The sequence below is a fragment of the Paroedura picta genome, chromosome 1, assembly GCF_049243985.1.
Source record: "Paroedura picta isolate Pp20150507F chromosome 1, Ppicta_v3.0, whole genome shotgun sequence".
NCBI lineage: Eukaryota > Metazoa > Chordata > Lepidosauria > Squamata > Gekkonidae > Paroedura > Paroedura picta.
Window position 1 is genome coordinate 202,115,634 of NC_135369.1, and position 27,335 is coordinate 202,142,968.

The 27,335-nt window shown below is 48.0% G+C and overlaps 2 protein-coding genes and 1 non-coding gene across 6 annotated transcripts in view; 1 reads left to right on the forward strand and 2 right to left on the reverse strand.

The window, feature by feature from the left end:
• LOC143827432 (protein FAM228B-like) overlaps positions 1–4,320 on the forward strand; it is a 43,842-nt gene extending 39,522 nt beyond the window's left edge. The window contains exons 9-10 of the mRNA XM_077317020.1: positions 944–1,046; positions 2,065–4,320. Coding sequence (XP_077173135.1) covers positions 944–1,046; positions 2,065–2,090 — 129 coding nt within the window. The 3' untranslated portion in view covers positions 2,091–4,320. The remainder of the gene's footprint in view (positions 1–943; positions 1,047–2,064) is intronic.
• Positions 1–27,335, reverse strand: part of ITSN2 (intersectin 2) — a 115,667-nt gene that overhangs the window by 3,665 nt on the left and 84,667 nt on the right. For 3 of the 4 annotated variants that reach the window (XM_077316940.1, XM_077316957.1, XM_077316949.1), the window contains 8 exons: positions 13,795–13,916; positions 9,910–10,016; positions 8,177–8,360; positions 6,017–6,115; positions 5,682–5,849; positions 4,647–4,859; positions 2,628–2,749; positions 1,043–1,125 (listed from right to left, as the gene is read on the reverse strand). In XM_077316940.1, coding sequence (XP_077173055.1) covers positions 1,043–1,125; positions 2,628–2,749; positions 4,647–4,859; positions 5,682–5,849; positions 6,017–6,115; positions 8,177–8,360; positions 9,910–10,016; positions 13,795–13,916 — 1,098 coding nt within the window. Of the gene's footprint in view, positions 1–1,042; positions 1,126–2,627; positions 2,750–4,646; positions 4,860–5,681; positions 5,850–6,016; positions 6,116–8,176; positions 8,361–9,909; positions 10,017–13,794; positions 13,917–22,967; positions 26,778–27,335 lie in introns of those variants that run through there. The other variant, XM_077316966.1, reaches the window with a different exon arrangement.
• TRNAA-AGC (transfer RNA alanine (anticodon AGC)) lies at positions 5,300–5,370 on the reverse strand. The gene has a single exon. It is a non-coding gene; the product is annotated as a tRNA-Ala (tRNA).

A 27,335-nucleotide genomic window follows, 5' to 3' on the forward strand; every position in this document is an offset into this window, starting at 1 on the left:
TTAATGCATCACCTTTCCCTACATTCATGGCAGTTTAAATAAAACAGAAATCTAGGGCCCCTCTTAAAGACTAACAACATTGATTCCATCATGAGCTTTTGTGAATCGGCTTATTTCTTTAGATGCTATGAAGATATATGTTCCACGTTTTATAGGGAAAATTACCAGGTGGGAGGGGAAGAGACTTGGTGTGAATCCCATCATAAACCTTTCATGTGTGATTCCCTGTGTAAGAAACTGGAAAGCACGCACATTAGGCATGATGAAAGTGGTTCCAGAATCTTTTCCACAGTAATTATGAATAAGTGCAGTTGAGTAGAATAAACAGCAACTAAGGAAGTAGTAGTCCGAAACATGACAAGATTAATTGACGTACAGCATACAAGATATGAAGATCGGACAATTATAATTTTCAAAAAGTGTGTCCTACTGAGCTACTAGAAATTATAATTGTAGCGAATAAGGGAATCCAAGTTCCTGTTTAAGCAAGGATGGTAAGTAGTGTTCAGTTTCTTGATTAGTTCTGATTTAGCATTATCATGTTATATATGCCCTTAATTGTTAATTATAAAAAGTCTAAACCAAGAAGAAATATGTGTATATTTTGAGTCAGACACAAAGTACTTCGATGGAGACATTGGGGCCCTTCCGATCACACTAGAATCCAACCGTTTTTGTGCCTTAACCCAGGGGTAGTCAACTTGTGGTCCTCCAGATGTTAATGGACTACAATTCCCATGAGCCCCTGCCAGCGTTTGCTGGCAGGGGCTCATGGGAATTGTAGTCCGTGAACATCTGGATTACCACAGGTTGACTACCCCTGCCTTAACCCATTCCTTTGCGTGTGCTGGCAGGGGCTCATGGGAATTGTAGTCCATGAACATCTGGAGGACCACAGGTTGACTACCCCTGCCTTAACCCATTCCTTTGCGTTTGCTGGCAGGGGCTCATGGGAATTGTAGTCCATGAACATCCGGAGGACCACAGGTTGACTACCCCTGCCTTAACCCATTCCTTAAAATTCCAAACAACATTCAGCCACCTTGGTAAGCTTTCTCATGTTTTTTCTTTTCTGTTTCAATGTACTGTTCCGATGCTCCTTTAATCTTCTGGACCCAGGCAGTTCTGCAGAAGGAAATAAAACAATCCACCCACAGGTTTGCATTTTATTTCAATACTGTTCTCCTAGTTTCACACCTAACCACAATACGTCAATTCTTCCCACGCTCCAAATTAAAATGACAACAAAAATGACAACAATCAAGCATTCTTTAAGCATGGATTACACCCAAAATCCTTGTCAGTGCTATCAAGAGTATTTATGGAACCCCAGGCAAGGTTTCTTTTGTACCCCACACCACACATACCCACACAAATATCATATGAAAAGAAATTAGCAGCCTGAATAGCCCATCTCACCCTGAGCTTGTTAGAACTTGGAAGAGAAGCAGAGTCGACTCATATTAGTACTTGGATGGGACGCCAATAAGTGGGCTGAGTTTGCTATGCAGAAGACAATCTAGGGTTGTGCGATTCGGCAGCCAGTGCCGTACTGTGCGTGTGTGTGTGGAGGCTCTGGTGTGCCGGTCGATGCACACACACAGGTGCAGAGCTCTGCACCTGCGTAGTGTGTCAACCGGCATGCTGGCGCTTCCCTCCCCCAGGCCTCTTTCCAGTTCATCACCAGAAGTGCTGTATCTGTTAGACCCACCTTACTCCTACCTATAGTTGACTTTCACACATTGCTAGAGATGCCAGCCTGGGGTGGGGGGAGCTGACCAAACCCAGGGGCCAACAGGAGGCCCACAAGCTGGGCCAGAACTCCAGAAGCACTTTCCCATTGGTTGGTTTCTGGCACAGGGACCCTGGGGGACCTGTAATTCACATGGCCTTCCCTGTATGGCATAAGGGCTCTTACAGAGAAGGCCATGTTGGATCAGGCCAATGGCCCATTTACCCCAGCGTTTGCTGGCAGGGGCTCATGGAAATTGTAGTCCATGAACATCTGGAGGACCACAGGTTGACTACCCCTGCCTTAACCCATTCATTTGCGTTTGTTGGCAGGGGCTCATGGGAATTGTAGTCCATGAACATCTGGAGGACCACAGGTTGACTACCCCTGGACTAAACCACTCCTGCTTGGGCGAGGGGCGGGGAGAGGGAACAAGAAAAACGGCCAGGGGAAATTCCAGGGGCCCCTTCCAACCCCTGTTTGGGAAACACTATAGACGTCATGAACATCAGCCTGCATATTGAAACTGTCTGCTTCTCTGAGAGCCATTAAGACCCTTCTCAGCATCTGCTGAATTGCTTCCTGTGTGCTGCCTGCTCAGACTGTGATCCTCCACCTGTGGAAGTGCAGGAAGAGGTTCTCCGTACTATAACAATTAAGCCTCAGACAGAGTTGTGTGCCGCTCCCCCAGCCCAGCTTGGTTGCAACTTGGAGAATTATGTTTCCTTTTCATTCATGCTCTGCCTTTCTCACTGGGACCCAAGGCAGGGGAGGGGGGGGCTTCCTATGAGCCCGGGGAACCTTCATCCTGTCTTATTTCTCCAGGGAGTATTTCCCCCTGTGTCAGTCCCGTACCCCTGAAGCATCATATCAGATTAGGACTCTCTGAGCTCACCTCTCGTTGACATTGCCTGTTTTTAGGATGTACACTCGGTCGACATGGGAGATATGGAAAACCGGCTCATCACTTGAAGGGTCGGTTGGCAATTTCACCAGGACTTCATTAAGAAAAATGGGCTGGAACAAAAAGATCGTTAACTTCGATTATTAGGGGGGGGGGGGAGAAATCCACTTTGACAAAAAACTAAAATAGTACCTTATATACTCACATATAAGCCGACCTGCATATAAGAGGAGGCACCTAATTCTACCATAAAATCTGGGCAAACTTATTGACTCGCATATAAGCCGAGGGTGGGAAATGCTCCATCATCACAGGCTCTCCCATGCAGCCTCCCCCCCTCCAACAAACACAGAAAAGTCAAGAGGATGAATAGCTGCTGGTTTTTGTACCCCGCTTTTCACCCACAGAAACCAAAAGAATAGTTTGGAAGAAGTGATTAAAAAGAGGAAGAAGTGAAGGCAAAAGGAAAAAAAATATCAGAGTCCCTCAGTCAAACCGTTGATGTCCTACAAGCTGCCAGAGCAAGCTCAGCTTTGCAAAAGGCAATGCAACGATTGGCTGGCTTCTATTTCAATTACCCTATACACCCGCGTATAAGCCAAGGAGGGCTTTTTCAGAGTGAAAAAAGGTGCTGAAAAATTAGGCTTATACGCGAGAATACAGGGTAGTTATCTGTATCTGACACTTGCCCTTCTGGAAAAATACAGACAACTGTTTCCCCACAGAACTGTAACTGACAAGTGTCAAAATTCTGACCACTTGGAAGGATGATACCGAAAGTGTACACCAATAACTTCAGCTTGCTCGGAAATGGACATCTGCCTATTCTTACAACCATACAGCCACTGACACAGTTACTCTACAGAGATGTCCAGATGTTCAAAAAATAGCTCAAAATCGCCACTTGCACATTCTGCCTCTAGCTAACGCATGCACATTCAAGCCTGCAGCAATTAAGTGGGATTGTCATGTGGGAAAGGGAGAACACCCTAAATGGAATTTTCCAACAGGACAATAAAACTCAGTGGAATAGAACTAAGTTTGACTCTGGTGGTACCTTTAAGACCAACAAAGTTTTACTATATATAAGCTTTCAGGGTGCACACACGCTTCTTCCGATAAAGGTATCTGAAGAACAACGCTTTACACACAAAAACATATACTTTGAATAAAACTTGGTTGGTCTTAAAGATGCCACTGGACTCAAACTTTGGTACTGCTGCTCCAGTCCAACAGTGGTCCACTGCAATAGAATCATGTTTACCCAATGATGAACATACAGGTGTGACCCAGTGATTATAAGACTTATCAAATCTATACGCTCAGTTCAGGGGAGAACTTATATCTTCCCTACAGAATAAGCCCAACTCAGAGGCAATCACAGACATGTTGTCAGACAAAAGCACAGAAATAACTTCTGTTGTGGCCAGATTTGCTTGGAGAGCTATCAAAATAAGGAAGAGCTGGTTGGATTCGGAGCAACTTAGGTAGAGATAGTCTCAATTGCTTGAGATAATGCTTGTGAGTTTTAAAACCAGAATGATTCTTATAGCTGGAATGTTTTATATTTTATAATATTTTAGTCATCAATGATTCTTTTTTGTTAATGCCAGATGTTTTTATGTATCTTGTAATTTGACTACTGGTCTAGTACCGTAATAATAAAGAATTCTGACTTATCAAATCAGTAGAACCTGAGAATTCCCAGTGTCTATTTGTGCCTTGCACCCTGACTCCTTCTTTGCAGCACTTTTCCCACCTTCTGGCTGGGATATAAAGACGCCATTCCTAATTGTCAAGCGTTGACCGGTCCCTGGTGATAAAAAGGTTGGGGAGCTAAACAATGCTAAGATGTGTACATTTTCATCACAAACTAATTATGGAGGATTTGTCTACAATAAGACAAAAATCATCATTGACCACCAGAGAGCAGAACAGTCCAGGTGCAAGAAAAGATTCTTGTCCCCTCCTGTGTCCCAGTGTCCAACTTCCCCAGTTAACTTTACTCACCATTTTATACATTTTGAATTGAGATGTCGACTTGGGGCTGAACAGTTTATCAGAGCCCGTGGAGACAAACTGCTTGACCATATAGGTGAGAAGCAGGAAGTCGCTGAAGAGGAAGCCGAAGAGTTCCTTGTTGCTCTTTGCCTTGTAAAGTTTGCCGCTGTGCAGAAGTTTCCGTGGGCCCAGGCAGTTGGTCAGAGAGTTAAAAATTAGTTGCTGGGAAGGAAAGGAGCATAACATCACAAAGATGCGACTGTGCCACCGTGCACCAGATCGGACTGACAGCCAAAGCCACCTTGCAAGCCTCAAGGGAGGCAGCGGTTCTATGCCAGGGGTGTCCAAACTGTGTCTCTCCAGATGTCCATGGACTACAATTACCACAAGCCCCTGCCAGCAGGTCTATGCTATTGTATGAACATCAGGCAGGTTCACTAGTGCAAGGAAGGTCTTCCTCTCCCTGCCTCACCCGCTCATCTCATCTTGCTCTTAAGCATGCCTCCATCAGCAAGATGGTACCAGCTGTTTCAGTACACCCACAGCCTTATAATGCATCAGGCCTTTGGCCCATTAAGGTCAGTAACTGCTCAAATTGGTAGCAGCTAACGAGGGTCTCAGGCAGGGGTCTTTCACAACATCTGCTAGCAGGATCCATTAACTGGAGATGCCAGGGATTGAACCTGGGACCTTCTGCATGCTAAGCAGATGCTCTCCCACTGAACCAGAGTCCCTTCCTGATCTTCGTCCCTCTTGCCTGAGTGCCTGTATCTCCTGCCGCTCTCTGTCCTGCTACTACCCAGCTAGCTGTTTCAGAGAAATTGGAAAACCTGTAATTCTGTATTGGGCTCGAGAGCAATAGAAGCCACAAATGACATTCGGTGGTTGGCTCCGCCCTCTACGACAGCCATTTTGTTGTTGCACCTACCACTCTGTGCCATGGTTCCAAATACACCCACTGACCAATAAAGATTGGGGACCCCTGTCTTGCTTCCCCAGATCCTAGGGTTATAGTCCACCCCTACCCCCACCCCGCCTGGTTACCTCGGCAAGTCCTTCACACTGCACATGGGATTGTATCCACTCGAGTCGGTCTGAATTTTCTTTTTCACGCACGCCCTCATTAACCTGGGAACACAGCTCCTCGGCACGCTCAAGGGCCAGCTTCAGATTTGTGGAATCCGGGTGGGATTCTGGGGTGTTCTCCAGAATCTGGTTGGGACAAGAATGATGCACTGTTGACCATGTAACAAAACACGCCATATCATGCCAAAGGCAGAGCCACTTCTGGACTGCATTCGTATGAACACCCCCGCTGACCATGACGTGGCTCCTGGACTGCATCCAGGACTTTAGGGTACGAAGAACCGGATACTCACACTCTTTATGAGAAGAGGGTAGCGAGTAATTCTCTGCATGGGTTTCAACAGGAAGCTTGAGAGGGGCATTCCTTTGCAGCGAGGTTCTGAAGCCAGTTTCTACAGGTTAAAGCAGAACATCGACAAGACCATTAATCATTTAAAGCAGGGGTAGTCAAACTGCGGCCCTCCGGACGTCCATGGACTACAGTTCCCATGAGCCCCTGCCAGCGAATGCTGGCAGGGGCTCATGGGAATTGTAGGCCATGGACGTCCGGAGGGCCGCAGTTTGACTACCCCTGATTTAAGGACTCATGCTACTGATGTACACTCTCAAAGCTGTTTGAAACAGTTAACACCGTGGAGACTAACAAGATTTTCATTAAGATCCTGGGAGTCCGAGTTCTCTCATAACTGATGAAGGGCGTTGAGTCTCAACAGCTTACACTCCCAAAATCTTTTTGGTCTCCAACGTGCTAACGGACTCGAAGGTAGCCGCCCATTTAATGCAAACTGCCAAGAAAAAATTCAAGAGTCCCTGGAAGCCCCCGTAAGAATGGAACCAGCTCATATAAAACTTAGACAAGGAATAGAGCAGGGGTAGTCAAACTGCGGCCCTCCAGATGTCCATGGACTACAATTCCCAGGAGCCCCCTGCCAGCGAACGGTGGCAGAGGCTCCTGGGAATTGTAGTCCATGGACATCTGGAGGGCCGCAGTTTGACTACCCCTGGAATAGAACCTTCATCATAGAAAGTTAGCCATGACACCTGTCCATAGATACACAGGTTGCAGGAGAGTCAGCGTGGTGTAGTGGTTAAGAGTGGTGGCCTCGAATATGGAGAACCGGTTTCGAGTTTCCACTCCTCCACCACATGCAGCCGGCTGGGTGATCTTGGGCCACTCACAGTTCTCTCAGAGCTCTCTCAGCCCCACCTATCTCACAGGGCAATATGGAGGGGGAGGAAGGGAAGGCTGCTTTGAGACTCCTTTGGGTAGTGAAAAAGCAGGTAGTACATAAACCAACTCTTCTTCTATCCCAAACCTACCAGGGGATTCAAACTGCGTCCGCAATGAGTGTGGGTGGTAGCAGTATAAGGGATACGCAACACTGGTCATAGGGTCACCAGAAGCTGAAAAGAACATAACTATGCTCTAAGAAGAGCCTCTTGTGGCGCAGAAGGGTAAGGCAGCAGACATGCTGTTTGAAGCTGTTTGTCCATGAGGTTGGGAGTTCGATCCCAGCAGCCGGCTCAAGGTTGACTCAGCCTCCCATCCTTCCGAGGTCGGTAAAATGAGTACCCAGCTTGCTGCTGGGGGTAAACGGTAATGACTGGGGAAGGCACTGGCAAACCACCCCGTATTGAGTCTGCCATGAAAACGCTAGAGGGCGTCACCCCAAGGGTCAGACATGACTCGGTGCTTCCACAGGGGATACCTTTACCTTTACCCTCTAAGAACTAGCAGCATCAAAGTCTTAATGTAAGATATTCAGGTCAAGGCTATAATTTAGCTAAAAGGGCCTTAAAAAGGCCTGAAAGCCATCAATCTCATATGCTTCAGTGCAGGGGTGGCCAAACTGTGGCTCCCCAGTTGTTCATGGGCTACAATTCCCATGAGGCCCTGCCAGCATATTCTGGCAGGGGCTGATGGGAATCGTAGTCCCTGGACGTCTGGAGAGCCACAGTTTGTCCACCCTGCTCTAGTGAGTGTCATTAAAGCACAAGTCATTTATTGGGGGTGGGAATGCACATTCCTGAGACTGGTTCCTGATCCGTTAACCAAATGTAACACAACCCGTGGTCTGTCGGCACAGAGAAATCCAGTTGACATCTACAATCCTCATAGCCCAGACTGGCCAGAGCGGGGTTAGTCAAACTGCAGCCCTCCAGATGTCCATGGGCTACAATTTCCAGGAGCCCCTGCCAGCAAATGCTGGCAGGGGCTCCTGGGAATTGTAGTCCATGGACATCTGGAGGGCCACAATTTGACTACCCCTGAGCCAGAGCTTGGAAGCTAAGCTCCAAGGAAGACTTTAAAAGACCACCAAGGAAGGCTCTGCAAAGGAAGGTGCTGTCAAACCACCTGTGCTTAACCGTTTGCCTTGAAACTACCACAAGTCAGTCGTGTCTCAATGGCGCATTTTGGCTTAACTGGCTCAAGAGGTTCCGGGATGCCCTACCTTCAGAAAATCTTTGAAGTCTGAATCTTCGTCCGTTTTCTGTTGCAAGAGGGCTGCTCCGTTGAGCTGGCAGCTGCAGAACCGTATGTAGGCCTGCATGTGAGACAGCTCAGAAGCCAAAATGTCACCAATCATCTGCACGGGCATCTTTTCGCCCCCAGTCTTCTTACGCACACGCAATGCTCTGGAAGGAGGAGAAAGCAAAGGAGGGAGTGGCTTGACTTGACACCTTCCGACTGCAATAAGGAAGATGAGCAAGGGCTTGTGTCATGTCTCATGGAAGATCTCCCCTCTGTAGGGTCCCCACTTGTCTGCTTATGTTGGTAGACCTCATTATGGCTCCTGCTCACTGATGTTTGCCTAACTGGCAAGTGGAAATGTGGGCCAAATTGGCAAGAGGGCAATTGGACTGGGGAGAAAAATTAAAAAGAACAGTAAGTTCTCATCTAATGATGAGTCATGACCATAGAGTTTCTGGTGATTCCTAGAGCTATCTTTCTCACTTTTGGGTAGCTCTAGAAATTGCTGATAACTCTATGGCCCAAACTTCCTGCAAGTAGACAATTTTTCTGTTGAATTTTTCTCCTGGGACACTGGTCCCCAACAACTCTCCACCTGGTTGCTAGGCCCTGCCCGGGAACCCCGCCCCTCTGGCAGGACTGGTCACACTGGAAATTTAAGGCCAGTGGGCCAGTAAAGAAATAGCGTCCCAAGGAGTTTGCTCCAGTTTTTGGCCCAGTGTTTGTGGAATGATGGGTGGCAACATCAGATATGGTCTTCTTGATCATGGCACCAAAATTCAGGAATGCCCTCCTCAGGGAACAATCTTGTTTGAGAGTTTTACTTTTATTTTAATTCATTTTAATCTTATTTCAGAGTTTTTATTGTTCACTGCCTCTGGGACCCTAAATTTCATGGGAAGGAGGCTCAAAAATATTTGAAATGAAATAAATCAATCTCTACCTATTTTATGTTTGAATGAACGTACTGCCTTGTCTTGGATAGCCTAAGCCAGGGGTAGTCAACCTGTGGTCCTCCAGATGTCCATGGACTACAATTCCCGTGAGCCCCTGCCAGCAAACGCTGGCAGGGGCTCATGGGAATTGTAGTGCATGGACATCTGGAGGACCACAGGTTGACTACCACTGGCCTAAGCTACCTTGATCCCATCAGAACTTGGAAGCATAGCAGGGTTAGCTGTGGATGGGAGACCTCCAAGGAGGACCGGAGAGGCAGGCCATGGAAAACCACCTCTGAACTTCTGCGCCCTTGAAAGCTCTACCCCAGCCTTTCTCAACTTCTTTACCATTGAGAAACCCCTGAAACATTCTTCAGGCTTCGAGAAGCCCCAGAAGTGGCATGATCATGCAGAATATGGTTGGGAAGGATAGATGTGTACATGCCCACCTGGGGCTGCTCCCATTCATGCCCCCATCACTGACCATTTTCGGGGGGGGCAGGTCAACATGACCCTATATAGTCATCTTACCCAATAGACGTTTAACAAAATTAATTAACTCCCACCCACTTGGGAAACCCTTTCAGGGCTGACAAGAAATCCCAGGGTTTCACGAAACCCTGGTGGAGAAAGCCTGCCCTACAGGGTCACTACATGTCAGCTGTGACTTTACAGCAAAAAAGGAGGGATTTATTACAAGTTATAAATTCATCTTTTTAATGAAGGCAGCCAAACCCCACAAAATGCTAACTCACCAAATGCTAAGAGGACTTACTTGAGCAACTTTGTATTGGACGCAATGAGTTCCTTCCAGTTGACAAAGATCAGTCCCATTTCTGCTTCTGAGAGACAGCCCGCTTCGACCATTCGTTTCTGGAAAATCTAGAAATACACCGAGAAAGCAGGAGCAGACTGATTCCCCTAGGAGGCTCAGGGCCGCATAAGTGACTCCCCATTCCACAGCCCTCCTCCCCAAAATAGTCTTGTAAGGAAGAGTAGGCTAAAAAAGTATTAACAGTTCCAAGGTCACCCAGCAATCTATTCAGCAAGGTGGAGATTTGAACCTGCATTCCCCAGATCCTCATATGACATTCCAATAACCACTTCAAAAAGAAAAGAAAAAAAAACACCACTGCCATGCTACTGGTAAAGGAGCCAGGGCTAGAGTAAAGGTCTCATTCTAATAAACATTTGAGAATTCTCAAAACCGTCATTGCAGCTTTGCCGTGACTTGGAAGGAACAGGCTAGCCTGATGTCATCAGGTTTTAGAAGCTAAGCAAGGGTCAGCTTACTGACCCTTAACTTAGATGGGAGACCCCCCAATAAAAACTCATTCCGCACATGCCAGAAGGGGTGGGTGGGTTGACATGACCCTATATGGTCATATCACCAGATAAATGTTTAACGAATTCTAAATATACTAGCTTCAAAGCCCGTTCCTAAGAACGGGTCTTGAAAGGGTCCCCTCCCCCGGCCAGGCAACTTAAGGTGGCTTTGGGCCGCAGCTTGCAGCCGGATCAAGTGAGGCAGGCGGGGACTAGCCAGCTTGTTAGTAGGCCCAGGACAGAGCTCCTTAGCAGGCAGTCAGCAGGCTGGGAGGCCCTCGTTAGCAGGCCCTCATTAGCAGGCCCTCAACCACGACCCTTTGCCCAGGGCCCTCTCTCCTTACCTGCTGCTGGCTCCAGGCACTGAGGGCATCTGAGAGCAAAGAGGCTAGAGTCCAGCAAGGAGGGCAGGAGCGGCAGGGGAGGGCCAATCAGGGTGCAGCCAGTTCCTGATTGGCCCTATTCCAGCTTGGACAGACGGACATATTCCACCCCCCCACAGGCTGTTTCACAAATATATAGAAGAACCATGGATAAGGATATAAAAATGAATTACCTCCCACCCATTTGGGAAATCTTTCCAGGGCTGTCATGACACCCTGCGCTAGAACTTGGCTTACGGCTGGAGGCCCAAGTCTCTTTCCTGGCAAGTAGTGCTGGCTTTGACTGGCTTCTGCTTACTGATTGGTGACCCCCAGTCCTGAAAACGCGTGATCTAGCCACAGTGGCCCAGGCTCTGAGCACTTGCACAATGGACTACTGTCCCACCCCACTTGAGACTCATCTGGCATAGACTTTCCTGCCCCTTCAGGCACAAGGCCAAAACCTTCCTGTTTACTATGCTTTTAACTCAGAGGTGGTATCTTTTTTTAAAAAGCTATTTTTAAAATATTGCTTTAGGTTCCTCACTGGGGCTGTAGGCGTGATTGGAAGGCTCTGGGGGAAGACCAGGATGGGGTCCCAGAATCACCACTACTCCCTACCAGGGCCCTGCTGCAAAGGGGTCCAAACAAGGGGGGGGCTCACTGTTGCCACCACTGCAAGCCGGGTGCCTGAGCCCCAGGCTAGGGTTGAGTGCTCCGGTGCCCTTAGGCAAGCACTAACACCCGAGTGCCGTGGCACGTAGGGTAGGGGCGGCAGCAGCTCGCTAGCAAGTGCCACCCCTCCCCTCTGTGCCATGGTGCTGGCTGCCTCGGGTGGCAGTGCTTGCCAAAGTGGCCGAAGCGTGCGGGAGCCCTCAACCCTACCCCAGACGACCAGTTAGATGCTCTTTTCTGTTGGGGAGGTGGGGCTGTAAGTGGTTGCTCCTCCTCTCTCTGGGTGGGGCATTTGGCACCTGCCCTCTTTGAAGAGCTGGTTTATTTATACCCCGCTTTTCACTACCAGGAGTCCCAAAGTGGCTTACACCTTTCCCTTCCTCCCCCAATAACAGAGCTCTGAAAAAACACCCCTAAGAGAATTGCAACTGGCTCAAGCTCACTGCATGTGGAGGAATGAGGAAACAAACACATCAGTGTTCCCCAACCCCCAGTCCAGAGACCGGTACTGGTCCGTGGATCAGTCGTTACCGGGCCGCGGCTCCTCCTTGTCCTCCTCCCCCGCTGCTGCCTTGGGGGCTGCCCTGCCTCTCTGCCGCCAGCTCACCTTTGGTGCTCTCCAGTGGCCGCCATGGCTGGGGCTCCCCCTTGGCGTGGCACAGCGCAGCTGCTGCTGGCAGCGCCCCCCAGCGGGCGGCGGGAAGTCAGGGGCGCCGGCGGGAAAGCAAGTGGAGCAGGGGCTCAGGCGGCATTGACGTCCTTTGGCAAAAGACTCCCCCTCCCCCTCTGGGCCTCAGTAAAATTGTCAAGCGTTGACCGGTCCCCGGTGATAAAAAGGTTGGGGACCACTGCACTACACCATGCTTGCCCACTGGTTAAGACAGTGCCCGGGTCCTGAATATTGTTTTATGCTGTGTTTGTAGCTCTACTGCTGATCATTCTTATGCTTGTTGCTTTTATTGTGTTGCCGGCGCCTCCAAGGAGCCTTCGTCCAACTTACGTAGCTCTTTGTCTAGTAGAAAAGCCACTTAAATTGGCGGAAAACTCCTTTGGCTGGAGGAAGATTATAAACAATGCTCAGTGAAATGAGAGGACAGAAGACAGGATTCACCTTTCTGTTTTTACTTTGTAAGCTGCCTTCTTACAGGTTTCTGGTGAGGCGAAAGATAAAATGTTCTTTTAAAAAGGGCAGAGAAAACCAACTGAAGGCAAAGTGAGGTTCTGTTCATAGAATCCGATGTTTTAGGAAAGCTGTCCATTTTAACAATGGGTGAAGCTTAATGCAGTGGTGGACTAGCCATTTAATGTACTAGGGAAGTTCCTAGCAGGCTGCTGCCCCAGAGCCAAACCCCAGTAGCCAATCCACTGGGGGCACCAATGATGCCTGTTGCCACCCACACTACTGCTGATTGGGGGCACTGTGGGAGAATTTATTTATTGTAGGGCATGTCTCATGTAGCTAGAGATCTGACGATCATCTGGCAGCCAGGCAAAGGACATGTAGGTTTGGTTTGTCATTTCCTAACTCTGTGTCATGACCCCTAGTGTTCTTTGGAGGAACTGTCACCCAAATCCTTGAAGGTCTCCCATCCAAACTCTTACCAGGATCAGCCCTGCTTAGCTTTCAAGATCTGACAGGACTGAGCTATCCACATCAGGCTACTATAGGAGGAGGCCACAAATCAGTTGACTCCAATTATCTGTGCTGAATGCAATGTGGCCCCATAACACTGTAGGCTCACAGCCCCACAAGAGCCATGGGCCCAGCTTAACTGATAATTAAGAATATTAATTTATGAATGATAGGCCTTTCCATCTTCTTATTTGAATGACACATCGCTACGTCTATCTTATAAGGCACTGAAGGTTCTATGTCAGTGGTTCTCAACCTGGGGGTTGGGACCCCTTTGGAGGCCGAATGACCCTTTCAGAGTATTCATGGCAGGGTGAGCAGCTTGTTGTGTGTGTGTGTGTGTGTGTGTGAGAGAGAGAGATACAGCGTTCATCTGTCTGGGGCAGTGGAAAAGAGCGAGATTGGTATAGTGGGACAAGAGGCAGAAATGAGAAACCCTGGGGAAAAAAACAATTTATATACAATAATAATAAACAATGGCTCTTCACGCCATTGGTCAGTTTCAGTTTAATTTCTGTGAAGTAACACTTGCATAATTTTATGGTTGGGGGTCACCACAAGAGGAGGAACTGTATTAAAGGGTCGCGGCATTAGGAAGGCTGAGAACTACTGTTCTATGAGGAGACTTATTCTTTCTTTTTCTTTCCATCCAAACAAATCTCACCTCTACCACAAGCTGAAGATCATCCATGTATTTTTCTTCCGTTTGAATCAGCTCATGTATGTAACCCTGTCTTTTCCGCTCCATCGGCTGCATTGTGTCAAGGCACTGGAGATCAGCACACCCTATGGAAAGAAACACAGCCAGACTGTTTTTAGTCTGATTATGGGGTTCAGCTGCACTGGCTACCAGTTGAATTCCAGATCAGGCTTAAGGTCTTGGTAATCACCTTCAAAGCCATACGCAGTCTGGGCCCTGCGTACTTGAGGGACTGCATCTCTGCTTAAGCCCCCCCCCCAAAGAGCTCTGCACTCAGAAAGGATCATAGAAGGACCTCCAGGGTCATCAACCCCCTGCAGAATGCAGGAAATTCACAACTACCTGTCTACCCACAGTGACCCCATGGCATGTCCAGATGATGCCCCCCCCAAAAAAAACCCCCACCAGAATCCCTGGTCAGTCTGGTCTGGAGGAAATTTGTCTCCTGACCCCAAAGTAGCAATTGGCCTTTCCCTGGGTATGCAAGAAAGGGCCACAAGAGCCAATCCCTTCTGCTCACCCATTCTCCTAAGTTCATAGAATCAGCGTTTCTGTCAGACGGCTACCTAGCCTCTGCTTAAAAACTTCCAAAGGAGAACCCACCACCTCCCGAGGAAGCCTGTTACACCAAGGAATCGCTCTGTCAGGAACAGCTTCCAGATGTTAAGCTGAAAATTCTTTTGAATTAATTTTATCTCATTGGTTCTGTTCTGGCCTTCTGGGGCAACAGAAAACAATTCTGCTCCATCCTCTATGTCAGTGGTTCCCAACCCCTGGTCCCGGTCTCGGTCTTGGTCCCGATCCGTGGATCAGTCAGTACTGGGCCACAGTTCCTCCTCGTCCTCTGCCTCGGGGGCTGCCCTGCCCTCTGCCGCCGGCTCACCTTTGGTGCTCTCCAGCGGCTGTTATGGCTGGGGCTCCCCCTCTGTGTGGCACTACACAGCTGCTGCTGGCAGCACCCCCAGCGGGCAGTGGGAAGACAGGGGCGCCGGTGGGAAAGCAAGTAGAGCAGGGGCTCAGGTGGCGACGTCCCTCAGCAAAAGACTACTCCCCCCCGGACCTCAGTAAAATTCTCAAGTGTTGACCGGTCCCAGTGATAAAAAGGTTGGGGACCACTGCTCTATGTGACAGTCCTCCAAATACTTGATGGCTATCATGTCACCTCTTAGTTGTCTTCTCTCCAGGCTAAACATACCAAGCTCCCTCAACCTTTCCTCATACGTCTTGGTCTCCAAACTGGTGATCCCTGGCTCCAAGGAGGTGAGTCTGGCCTCGACCAGAACCAGGACTTTCTCCGTCCTGTCCCCCACTTGGTGGAATGAGCTCCCAGAAATGATCATGGCCCTTAGGAACTAAAACAGTTCCACAGGGACTGCAGAATGGAGCTCTTCCACCAAGCCTTTGGTTGAGGCCAGCAGAGCAACATCAACCCAGAAGCTCTCTCCCACCTACCAGTTATGCCCAGCAGAGACAACATAAGGCGATGCTTGACTTGGCCATACATTAAATTAAGCAGCACTCATGGTTGAGTAGCTAATCATTACATAGTTTATGATTGTTAAATTGTTATTAAGTTCAAAATGTTATAAACTCAAAACTGTCACAGAAAAGCCATTTATCAAATAAGTGTGCAGTCCACAGGATGAGATCTGTACTGTTCTGGCCTCTTTACCCAGTTGGCTGTACATGGAAGAGGAGTGGGCAATCAAACCCGGTTCTCCAGATTAGAGTCTGCCACTCTGATCTACCACCACACTATGCTGGCTGAAGGATTTTCAACACTTCTGAAAACTTTATGAATCTAGCTCAGGGCGGCCAAACTGTGGCTCTCCAGATGTCCAAGAACTACAATTTTCACGAGCCCGAGTTTGATCAGTGGCTTTCTCTGCAAGGTTTCAGAGGGTAGCTGTGTTGGTTTGCAGTGGAACAGGGACAGTCCGGTCCAGTAGCATCTTACAAACCAATAGGTTTTGGGGGTATCTGATAAAAGGAGCTTTGACTCTCAAAAGCTCCTACTTGTTGGTCTCTAAGGTGCTACTGTAGGCCCAAATCTAGCTCTTAGAATCATAGAGTTGGAAGGGTTCTTCAGGGTCATCTAGTCCAACCTCCTGCGGATTGCAGGAAACTCACAATTACGTGCCCACCCACAGTGGCCCCAATTTCATGTCCAGATGATGCCACCCCCCCCTCCCAAAAAAAAAAACAGAATCTCTAGCAAGTCTGGCCTGGAAGAGTCACCTCCCAAACCCAAATATGCATGCAAGAAAGGGCCACAAAAGCTAAGCACTGACAGAATCCATTCTGTCCACCCACTCACTATCTGCCTAAGTTCAAAGAATCAACATTTCTGTCAGAGGGCTATCTGGAGGGCTGCAGTTTGACTACCCCTGCTTTCAACCAAGAATCCTTCAAAGTGCCAGTCATGTATGAATTAGGGCTTAACTGGAAACAGAGGGGAATTTGACATACATAAACCAGACATCATCACTCTTATTTTTGAAATCAGCCTCTAGCACAGTGGCTCTCCACCTTCCTAATGCCGTGACCCTTTAATACAGTTCCTCCTGTTGTGATGACCCCCAACCATAAAACTATGCAAGGGTTCTTTCACAAAAATTAAACCGAAACTGACCAATGGCGTGAAGATCCATTGTTCATGATGGTATATAAATTGGTTTTTTCCCGGGGTTTCTCAGTTCAGTTCTGCCTCTTGTCCCGCCACCTGGAGCGCCTGGTGGGACACTGCGCTGCACTGGAGGCACTGCTGGAGCGGCTGGCAGCCAAGCATGGGCGACTGCAGGAAGAACGGCAACAGTGGCAGCGCCCCCCCCCCCGGCTAAGCTGCTCACCCTGCCGCGACCCCTATGAAAGGGTCGTTTGAACCCCAAAGGGGGCCCAACCTCCAGGTTGAGAACTGCTGGTCTAGCATGTTCTCTATGATGAGATGCAGGGAATGGACTACATCTGCCCCATTAGATGGACTACATCTGCCCCAAGTGTAAGCTGGTAAGACTTTTGGAGGAAATGATTAGAGGCTTAAAAGAGAGGATTATTACTCTGACAGCAATTAAGAAAGGGAAGGAGTTCATAAACAGGAGCTGTGCAACTCTGAATAAAGACGATACAACCAGTCCTGAAGAGGATAAGGGGATTGACCTCATTACGAAGCCTCTGCAGACAGTTAGGATAAAGACTCAACGGCATAGAGCGAGATGGTTCTTGGGGCCTTTGGATCTCCAGAATAGATTTCAGGCCCTTGTAGAGGAGGTGCAAGTGTCAACGAGGGAATAGGTCCCAAAACAAAGTCTAAGACAAAGTGAAGAGGCCACAGGGATAGAAGGAAACGGTGTTGAGAAGAAAAAAAAAGGAGAGTACTGGTAATTGGAGACTCCCTACTAAGAGGAATGGATCGTCATGTAGCTGGGCCTGACCTCCTAAGCCGAGAGCTGTGTTGCTTGCCAGGGGTGAAAATTAAAGACGTTTCAGAACGGCTGCCCAAACTCCTAAAATCTACGGATCACTACCCATTTGTGATGGTTCACATGGGAACAAATGACATCTCCGTGAATACCATCGCTCCTATTAAAACAGACTATCAAGATCTAGGGAGGAAGCTCAAGCAAATGGGGGCACAAGTGGTATTCTCTTCGATCTTGCCTGTCAAGGGAAGAGGAATGCGTCGGGAGAGGAAGATAATGGTGGTGAATCAGTGGCTGGGTAGTTGGTGCCAGCAGGAGTGATTTGCTTTCTGGGACCATGGGATAGGCTTTCTTGAAGAAGGCCTACTAGCACCTGATGGACTGCACTTGTTGAAGTTGGGGAAGAATGTGTTTGGCAGGAACCTGGGGTGATTCTTCAGGAGAGCTTTAAACTGAAGCCAAAAGGGGAAGGAGACGTTCAACATACAGAGTGTAAGGAAGGAGAGTGTAAGGAACGGGGCAGCCCAACCAGGAAGGCCAGCTCATAGGGAACCAAAAGTAAAAGGATTCAGATGTATTTATACTAATGCCCGAAGCATGGGCAATAAGAAGGAAGAGCTGGAACTTCTCATGCTGATGGAAAGGTATGATCTAGTAGGCATCACAGAAACTTGGTGGAATGATTCTCATGACTGGAATGTAATAGTGGATGAATATGAACTCTTCAGAAAAAACAGAATAGATCGAAGAGGTGGAGGAGTGGCACTGTATGTGAGGAAAGGGCTTACCTGTCAGGAAATTCTAGTGAAGGAGAGCATATCTACATTGGAAAGCATCTGGGTGAACATAAGCGAGGGGAAAACAAACAGTGTGGTGGTTGGTGTCTGCTACCGACTGCCTGACCAACGAGAGAATGTGGATGCTGCACTTTGTGAGCAGCTTGGGAAAATATTCAAGCGGCAGGACCTTGTCATCATGGGTGACTTCAATTTCCCAGATGTGTGCTGGGAAACAAACTCTGCGAAGCGTCCTCAGTCATGCAAGTTTCTGACCTGCCTGGCTGACAATTTCATTTATCAAATGGTAGATGAACCCACAAGAGGTTCAGCCATACTGGACTTAATACTGACCAACAGGCAAGAGTTGGTGGATGAGGTGAAGGAGGTGGGGACCCTAGGGGGAAGTGACCATGTCCTCATAGAATTCCTTTTGAGATGGGGAGCCAAGGAAGCTTGTAGCCAGACGCGGATGTTGGATTTTCGTAGGGCAAACTTTAATAAACTCAGAGACATGATGAGTGTCATACCATGGACGAGAATGCTGGAAGGGAAAGGAGCATGTGAAGGGTGGGCGCTACTCAAACAAGAGCTATTGCATGCTCAATCCATGACTATCCCAGAAAGACGAAAACACTGCAGGAGCTCTAAGAAGCCTATTTGGATGAACAGAGAACTTCAAGAGGAACTAAGAAAGAAAAGGGAAATGTTCAGGAAATGGAGGGAAGGACAGAGCTCTAAAGAAGAGTACCTACAGGTTACTAGGCACTGTAGGTCAATCATCAGAAAGGCCAAAGCTGAGAGTGAGCTAAGATTGGCCAGGGAAGCTCATTGTAACAAGAAAAGATTTTTCAGTTATATGAGGAGCAAACATAAAGGAGGCAATAGGCCCACTGTTGAGTACGGATGGACAAACTCTAATGGAAGATGCAGAGAAAGCAGAAAGGCTTAGTGCCTATTTTACATCTGTTTTTTCCCACAGGTCAAAGGGTTTAGGCACATCTAGAGGTGGCAGTAGCCAAGGGATAGTGTCTGGGTGGCAGGCTGACATGGACAGAGAGGTTGTCGAAAGGCATTTAGCTGCACTAGATGAGTTCAAACCCCCTGGGCCGAAAGAAATGCACCCTAGAGTGCTCAAAGAACTTTCCAGAGAACTTGCACAACCCTTGTCCATCATCTTTGGGACCTCTTTAAGGACTGGAGATGTCCCGGAGGACTGGAAGAGAGCAAACGTTATTCCGATCTTCAAAAAAGGGAGGAAGGATGACCCGGGAAACTACAGATCAATGATTCTGACCTCTGTTGTGGGGAAGATAATGGAGCAGATATTAAAGAGAGCAATCTGCATACATCTGGAGGACAATTTGGTGATCCAAGGAAGTCAGCATGGATTTGTCTCCAACGGATCCTGTGTGACCAACCTGGTTACAGGGTACAGAGGAGAGCGACGAGGATGATCTGGGACCAAGGGACCAAGCCCTATGAAGATAGGTTGAGGGACTTGGGAATGTTCAGCCTGGAGAAAAGGAGGTTGAGAGGGGACATAATAGCCCTCTTTAAGTATTTGAAAGGTTGTCACTTGGAGGAGGGACCATGCTGTTTCTGTTGGCTGCAAAGGAAAGGACGCGCAGTCATGGGTTTAAACTACAATGATATAGGCTAGATATCAGGAAAAAAAATTTTTCACAGTCAGAGTTGTTCAGCAGTGGAATAGGCTGTCTAAGGATGTGGTGAGCTCCCCCTCACTAGCAGTCTTCAAGCAAAGGTTGGATACACACTTTTCACAGTTGGGGTGTAGTGGTTAGGAGTGTGGACTTCTAATCTGGCATGCCAGGTTCGATTCTGCGCTCCCCCACATGCAACCAGCTGGGTGACCTTGGGCTCACCACAGCACTGATAAAACTGTTCTGACCGAGCAGTGATATCAGTGCTCTCTCAGCCTCACCCACCTCACAGGGCGTCTGTTGTGGGGAGAGGAAAGGGAAGGCGACTGTAAGCCGCTTTGAGCCTCCTCCGGGTAGGGAAAAGCAGCATATAAGAACCAACTCTTTTTCTTCGATGCTTTAGGATCCTTTGGGCTGATCCTGCGTTGAGCAGGGGGTTGGACTAGATGGCCTGTATGGCCCCTTCCAACTCTATGATTCTATGATTCTATGAATGGGAACTTTGAACATCAAAATTCACCTCTTCAGTCATCAGCAAATATCTCTTGGAAAGTGGAAGATTAAAAAACAGAACAAAAAAGAGGGCCAAAAAAGCAACACTCGACTAAAGTTCCAGCTCCGTTCTTATCAGTAGTTAGGAAACCACAGTCTATTGAGAAGGGATGATTTCATGGGTGTCTCCCCACACCAAGGATGACAATAAGAACTCTGATTTTAAAAGCCAACCTCTCTTAACCAGGCAATACCAAAACCATGAAAGTTCATGTCATCCTTATCCATTGTTGTTCCTCTATATATTTCTGGAACAGCCTAGAGGGTGGCACGTGTCCTGCTGTCCAAATTGGAATAGGGCCAATCAGGATGCAGCCAGCTTGGCCCTGATTGGCCCTGCTCCTGCGGCTCTCGCCCTCCGGCCCTGGACTCTAGCCTTTTTGCTCTCAGACGCCTCAGTGCCTGGAGCCAGCAGCAGGTAAGGGGAGAGGGCCCCGGTCAAAGGGTCATGATGGAGGACTTCCTAATGAGGGCCTTTTGCCCTGCTAGGCTGGGCCTGCTCATGAGGGCCTCCCGGCCTCTTGACTGCCTGCTAACGAGCTGCCCAGCCCCTGCCCGCCCTACTTGTTCTGGCTGTGAGCTGTGTCCCAAAGCCACCTTAAGCTGCCTGGCCAGGGGCCAGGGCCAGGGATCCTTTCAGGGCCCATTCTTAGGAACGGGCTTTGAAGCTAGTAAAAATAATAATATATATTTTTACCCGCCCTTCTGAGTTGCTCAGGGTGGGAAACAGCATTCATAAAAACAGCATACAACATACCTGAGATATCAATCAAAAACCTCTCCTACAACGAAGGTTCAGGTGGGCAGCCATGTTGGTGTGAGGCAACAGAACAAAGTTTGATTCCTGCGGCACCTGTAAGACCCGCAACGTTTCATCCTGGCTACCTGGAGGCATGCGGGAACCCACAAAAGCCTGCTTCCAGAATGAAACTGTGTTGGTCTTCAAGGTGCTGCTGAAATCAGACTTCCTTCTTCAACAATGAATGAGCAGAACGGCAGAAACAGTGCAAGATTGGCTTTGATCCAATCTAGCTGAGGCAAAGTATCACTACAAGGGGCTGCCTCTGTATTGCCATGTCCCCAGTGGTTAATCGAGCCCAAGAAGAATGGGGGAACCACTAGGAGAAGGAGAAATTGGAGGAGTGGCTCTCTTCTAGAGCAGTGGTCCCCAACCACCGGGCCGTGGCCCCATGCCGGGCCGCGGCTCCCTCTCCCCGCCCCCCCCCCCGCAGTGAGAAACTTCCCAGGCCGCAAGCAAATCAGCCACCAAAGCGGCCAATTAGCTTGCGGCCCAGCAAGCTTCTTTTTTTGGGGGGGGAGGGAAGCGTGGCCACTGGTGCGCAATGTGCAGCCGCAAATGTGCAGCCGCAAATGTGCAGCCGCGGCAGTTTCACACATGCGCAGCAGGTCCACGCATGTGCGTTTGCGGCCACGCATGGCACAAACACGCATGCATGGACCTGCCACGCATGCGCATTTGCGCATGGGCTGCCGGATCGCCCTCCTCCCCACCGATCCGCAGGCTCAAAAAGGTTGTGGACCACTATTCTAGAGGATGTGGGAAAAGTATCTGTTCCACATATATTTCTGGTAAGGCCTTGGAGGAGGAGCGTGTCTCATGGCTGAAGTGCCACTCAGCACTTAACACCCACTCAGGGCGGCCATCCCACCCCCAAGTGTCTCCTCCAACTGGCTTGCCTGTCTGTCCAGCAGTCAGCCAATCGCCTTCCATCCCCCACCCCTGAACACCCCCTCCTCCTTCCACTTTCCTCCGAGGCTTGAAGGCTGCTGATCCTTGCTGTGAGAGCTGCCCCTGTTGGTGAGTTCCCTAACAGCTGCCTGTAGCCTTTCCAGGTCCTGGGGCGAGGGGAAGGTCATCTGCAGAGTTCTCCCCCCACACACAAATCTAGCGCCCATTGTATTCCAGAATGCAACGTGCTTAGCCCCTAGTATATATATAATGACTAAAATATTTGTTATATTTGTTCTTATCTTTGCATTTACCTAACAAAATAACTACTATGCAATTATAAGAGTGGGTAATTTTATATAATGCCACAGGTGCAAGATTAACTTCTTGTGGCTCAGTATAGGATCCAAGACACCATCTACAAGTCTGTTGAAACAAATAGAAATGAAAATATGGAGAAGCAACTATGTCTGCTGTGAACCGCACCCAATAGGCACATCTACACTGAAAATGCAAACTGGTACAATATGGAACTCATTGCTTCTACACACAAAAAGCTGGAAATTCTCACATAATCTTTGTTATAAGCTTTGTTATTGTTTTGGAAGCCATAAATAATAGCGAAACTCAAATATGGCTTTAGAAAGCATAGGTCTATATGCAGACATGAACACATCCATCCAACCCACACACTGATCACTATTTTGGCGGGGGGGGGAAGCAGCTAATAAATAGCCTAATAAATGAGACCAAGATCTAAATTTGTAATTTCCTATCTGCAACTGACCTGCCTAACTGAAATGCAACGATAACAAGGTAAGCGAGTTTTAGAATCTTATGATGTGGTCCCCAACCTTTTTGTGCAAGGGGCACAAGGGAGAGGTGAGCGCCAAAATGGCAGCTGCAGGAGGCGGAGCCTAACTCCAAATGGCTGCAAGAGGAGGTGGGCCAGAATACAATACTGCACCACATTGGAACCCCCAGATCCCTATAGAGATAGGCTATGATGGAAAAAAGAAATCACAAACAAAGTATATTCTTTTACGTGTCCCTTTAATAAAATATTTTTGCATAGTTATTTCCAGTTTTCAAACAGCATAGAACAATTATCTCATGCAGAAAAGTCTGTTCTGTTTCCATGGTCAAAGGTGGGGATGCTGTCCCCAAATTTTCACACTAGAAAGCTCCCCAAAAGAAGAAATGTTTTTTAAAGCAGCACAAGTCAACATATCTGTATGAGTTCAATATAGTTAATGACATTGAGGCTGCAGCAGCCCAAAATACCACGACAAGCAGAGGTCTGTCAGCATTCTTGTAACAGAGCTTGGGAACACCTCATGGTCAGACCCACTTAAAAAAATAATACAAGCCAGCAAGAAATAGTTTGGCAAATACTGTTACAGGTAGCAAATCTCAAATTTGGTGATATAATTTCATTCGTTTTTCAGGTTTTTATTTATTTTTTTTAATCAAGAAATCTTTTTAAGGTCAACATCCCTCTTGTAAACAAAGTAGTAATCACTGTACAGGTATTGTAGCTCTTCAAATATCTTTCCGTGTGCTTTATCCACTAACTATCTCAAGGCCTTTCAGAATCACATACCACAACATACACACCCACACACCCACAACCAGACAACCTGCTGAACTAGATGGGTCACTGGTCTGATCCGGCAGGGCTGCTCTAATGTTCCTGTATCTTCTATGTGTGTTCAATTAGAAACCCCGTCCCGTCCCCCCCCCCGGTATTTTCCCACCATTAGCTCTCAATGGCCACCATATTCCATATCTTTGAAGAACTAATTTTGTTTGTAGAAGGTGGGATTTTGTAAAATGGAAATCCCCCATGTATTTAGTCTCAAAGGCACCCATATTTCAGAGAACTGCTACAGGTAAGCCCAAAAACTTGGCTTTTCCCATGGCTTTTCTCTTTGTCTTTACTTCAGCTTGGGGATCTCACCAAGCTCTCAGCCCCTAGCTGCGTACTTCTACCATCTAATCATCCCACAACAGTGTAGAGCATTCATGTTAGCTAGAACTAATGCTCTACCTTCTGCTGTTCTATATGGGAGATTTCAACAGATCCCGTATTCAGCTAGGTTGTGCCCATGTGGACAATGCTGTATAGAATCAATTACACACATTTACTTCCATTGTCCATTTTATTCCTCGATCCGAGCCAAATTTCTTAACTCACTGCTGTGTAAAAGAGAACTGCATTTGGATGAACGTAAGATTCAGTTTCTTTTGACACCCCAGAACCCTGATATAATTGAACCAGTTTTTATATCTTGCCATGAGAAATCGTGAATGTATTATGTCTTCCTCTAAAGCGGTGGTCCCCAACCACCGGGCCGTGAAGGCCCCGGCACTGGGCCGCGGCTCCCTCTCCCCGCCCCCCCCGCAGTAAGAAACTTCCCAGGCGCTTACGGCCTGGCAGGCTTCGTTTTGTGTGTGTGGGGGGGGGGAGAGGGAAGCATGTCCACACATGCGTGTTTGCACCGTGCACAGCCGCAAACGCGCATGCGTGGCAGTTTCGCACATGCGTTTGTGGCTACACATGGCACAAATGCGCGTGCACAGATTTGCCGTGCATGCGTGGCCGCATGATTGCCCTCCCACCACCGCCAGTCCACAGCCTTAGATAGGTTGAGGACCCCTGCTCTAAAGCATGACCTTTGCCTTTGTTTTCCCTAGCAGTGGATCCTTTTGCACTTTCCCTTCTTATATTGTACTTTTAAATGCTATTAAAGGCTTGTTGTTGTTGTTGTTGTTTTTCTTTAACAACAGACCTTTGTGATAACTCTCAGGAGCTTCCAGGGGTAAAGCCAGAGTTCATCAGAGCTTACTACTGGTAGCAATTGCCAAATCCCAGCAGCAGCTTCCAGTCTGCTAGGACAACCTGATTCACACAGCATTAGGAACATTAGTTTAAAACAACTCTACAGAGAGGATGCCAGTAGGTGAACACGGAGCAATTTGCGAAATACGGCGCCTGTTAGTAGGATCTCTTCATGCTGCGACAAACTTTATCGCAGTCAAATACAAACAGGGCTTTACATTTCATTCAGACACACGATTATTCCGCAGTCTTACAAAAGATCTCCCAGCACTGTAATGGGCCACGACTTGGCCAAAGCTTATTAAGAGTAAACAACATTCCACTTTTGTTTTAGACAAAAAGGTCGGTCAACAACTGGAATAGGGCCATGTAACATTCGTACGTTCTGCAAATCTACTGTAAACATTTTCAGATTGCATATGCCAGAACTGCAGGCTGTGGAGAGAGGCCTGCACACTCTGTCACACTCCTGACGACATCCCCGTAGGTCCTGACAAGTCTGGTCCTAGAGCTGCTTGAGCCCTCCATGACTGCATCTTGTCATCCCTACAGAGTCACTGGAGAAGGCAGGGCCAATGCAGGCAGAAGAAGATGCACAGAAAACTCTAGAGGAGGGGTGGCCAAAGGAGTGGGTTTCCAGATATCCATGGACTACAGTTCCCATGTGCACCCATGTGCATGAGCTGGCAGGGGTTCATGGAAATTGCAGCCCATGGTCATCTGGAGAGCCACAGTTTGGCCACTCCTGCTAAAAAGCATCTATCAGTGTTGGGAGCTCCATAGGAGTTAGAGGCCTTCTGTACTTTTTGTTTACACTCCAGTTAAGAGACCATGGAAAACACGGGCTACAAAATACGGCTGACTCATGAGCACTTGTGTCAGCATGAATACCGCTAGTCTTTGATGTGTCACTGGACTGCTCTCTTGTTTTCCTACAGTAGACCAACAGGGCTGCCTGTATGGAACTGCAAAAAGAATCCAGACTGCTCCATGAGGCAGACTCAGTTTGGATCTGTCCCATCCCTTACTCTCTGCCTTAATGGCAAGACTCAACCCTCTTTCTCTTCTCAACCTCTTGGCTTTAGATAGAGCTAGGCTTGCCAATTCTAGGTACAGGAATTCCCGGAGATTTATGGGTGCAGCCCACAAAGGGCAGGATTTGGAGAAGAGAGGGACCTCAGGGGGGTATAATGGCATATAATCCACCCTCCGAAGCAGCTGTTTTCTTGGGGATTAGCTGATTTCTGTAGTCTGCAGGGCAGCTGCAGTTTCAGAAGATCTCCAGGACCCAACCTGGAGGCTAGCAAACATTGACAGAGCGGTTTTACAGGCTGGATTGTCCTAACAAAAACCCAGCAGACAACACAGTGGCAAAAAAGTGCAGAAGAAACAAACTACATTTTTAAATTCCAGGATGAATCAACTCTTGCTTTTGATTCAAGTGAGAGAGAGAGAGAGAGAGAGAGAGAGAGAGAGAGAGAGAGAGAGAGAAGGCACTGTGTACAAAATCATATGCAAAGTGTATTTTGAGGACAGATCGGCAAGTAACAGCTCAGAGAAAGAGGCACGCGGTGCAACATTTACAAGAACACAACTAATGATGTGAAATTGTACAAATCATTTGTGCAAATAGTAGGTCTTTGTGTGCCTGGAATTCCAACCATGCCAAGAGATACCTTGACAAACATGCTAATGATTCGGGGGGGGGGGGGAGGGTAGGGGGGTGTTCCTAAATAAAAGGGGACCAAGAGAGCCGGATTGGACCGTGTGCGACAAGCCACACAAAGACCCACTATCTCCAATCAGTTTTGTACAAATCAAACTGTCCACTGTACAGAACAGAATAAAATTTCGAAGTCTTGAGAGTGGCTCTAATACTGAAGCGAGGCAAAGGAAACGGTTTCAGAGAGGTGAGCGGGCTCCCCACCCTGCTTCCGTGCTATAGTCACAGACTTGGATAGTGGGTCTCTGAGGTGCTTTCACACTGGAAGACAACATTGGCTCCTTAAAAACAAAACAAAACAAAAAAGGAAGAAATTAGGGACAAACGACCACAAACAAAATGGAACACACAGCCACTACAGTCAAAGGCAGACAAAATATCAACTTAAAGTGGTAAATACTACAATGCTCATAGAATCACGGAATTGGAAGGGACCCACAGGGTCATCTAGACCAAACTCTGCAGAATGCAGGAAGCTCACAACTACCTGCCCATCCACAGTGACCCCAGTACCATGTCCAGTTGATTCCCCCGCAAAAAAAACAAAACCCCAGAATCCCTGGCCAGTCTGGCCTGGAAGAAATTCGAATTCAGATCCCAAAGTGGTGATTGGCATTTCCCTGGGCATGCAAGAAAGGAACACAAGAGCCAAGCACTGACACAATTCCTTCTGCCCACCCACTTACAACCTACAAATGGTGGCAGAGTGGGCTGTATCCTACACATCTCTTCTGCTTACGGGAAGGCCGTGGCCTAGGGGAAGGGGCCTGGTGCTGAGCAAAGAGGCCACTATAAGTAGAATGTTTTTTCCCCTCTAACAGAAGGGGAAGCTGCCAGGG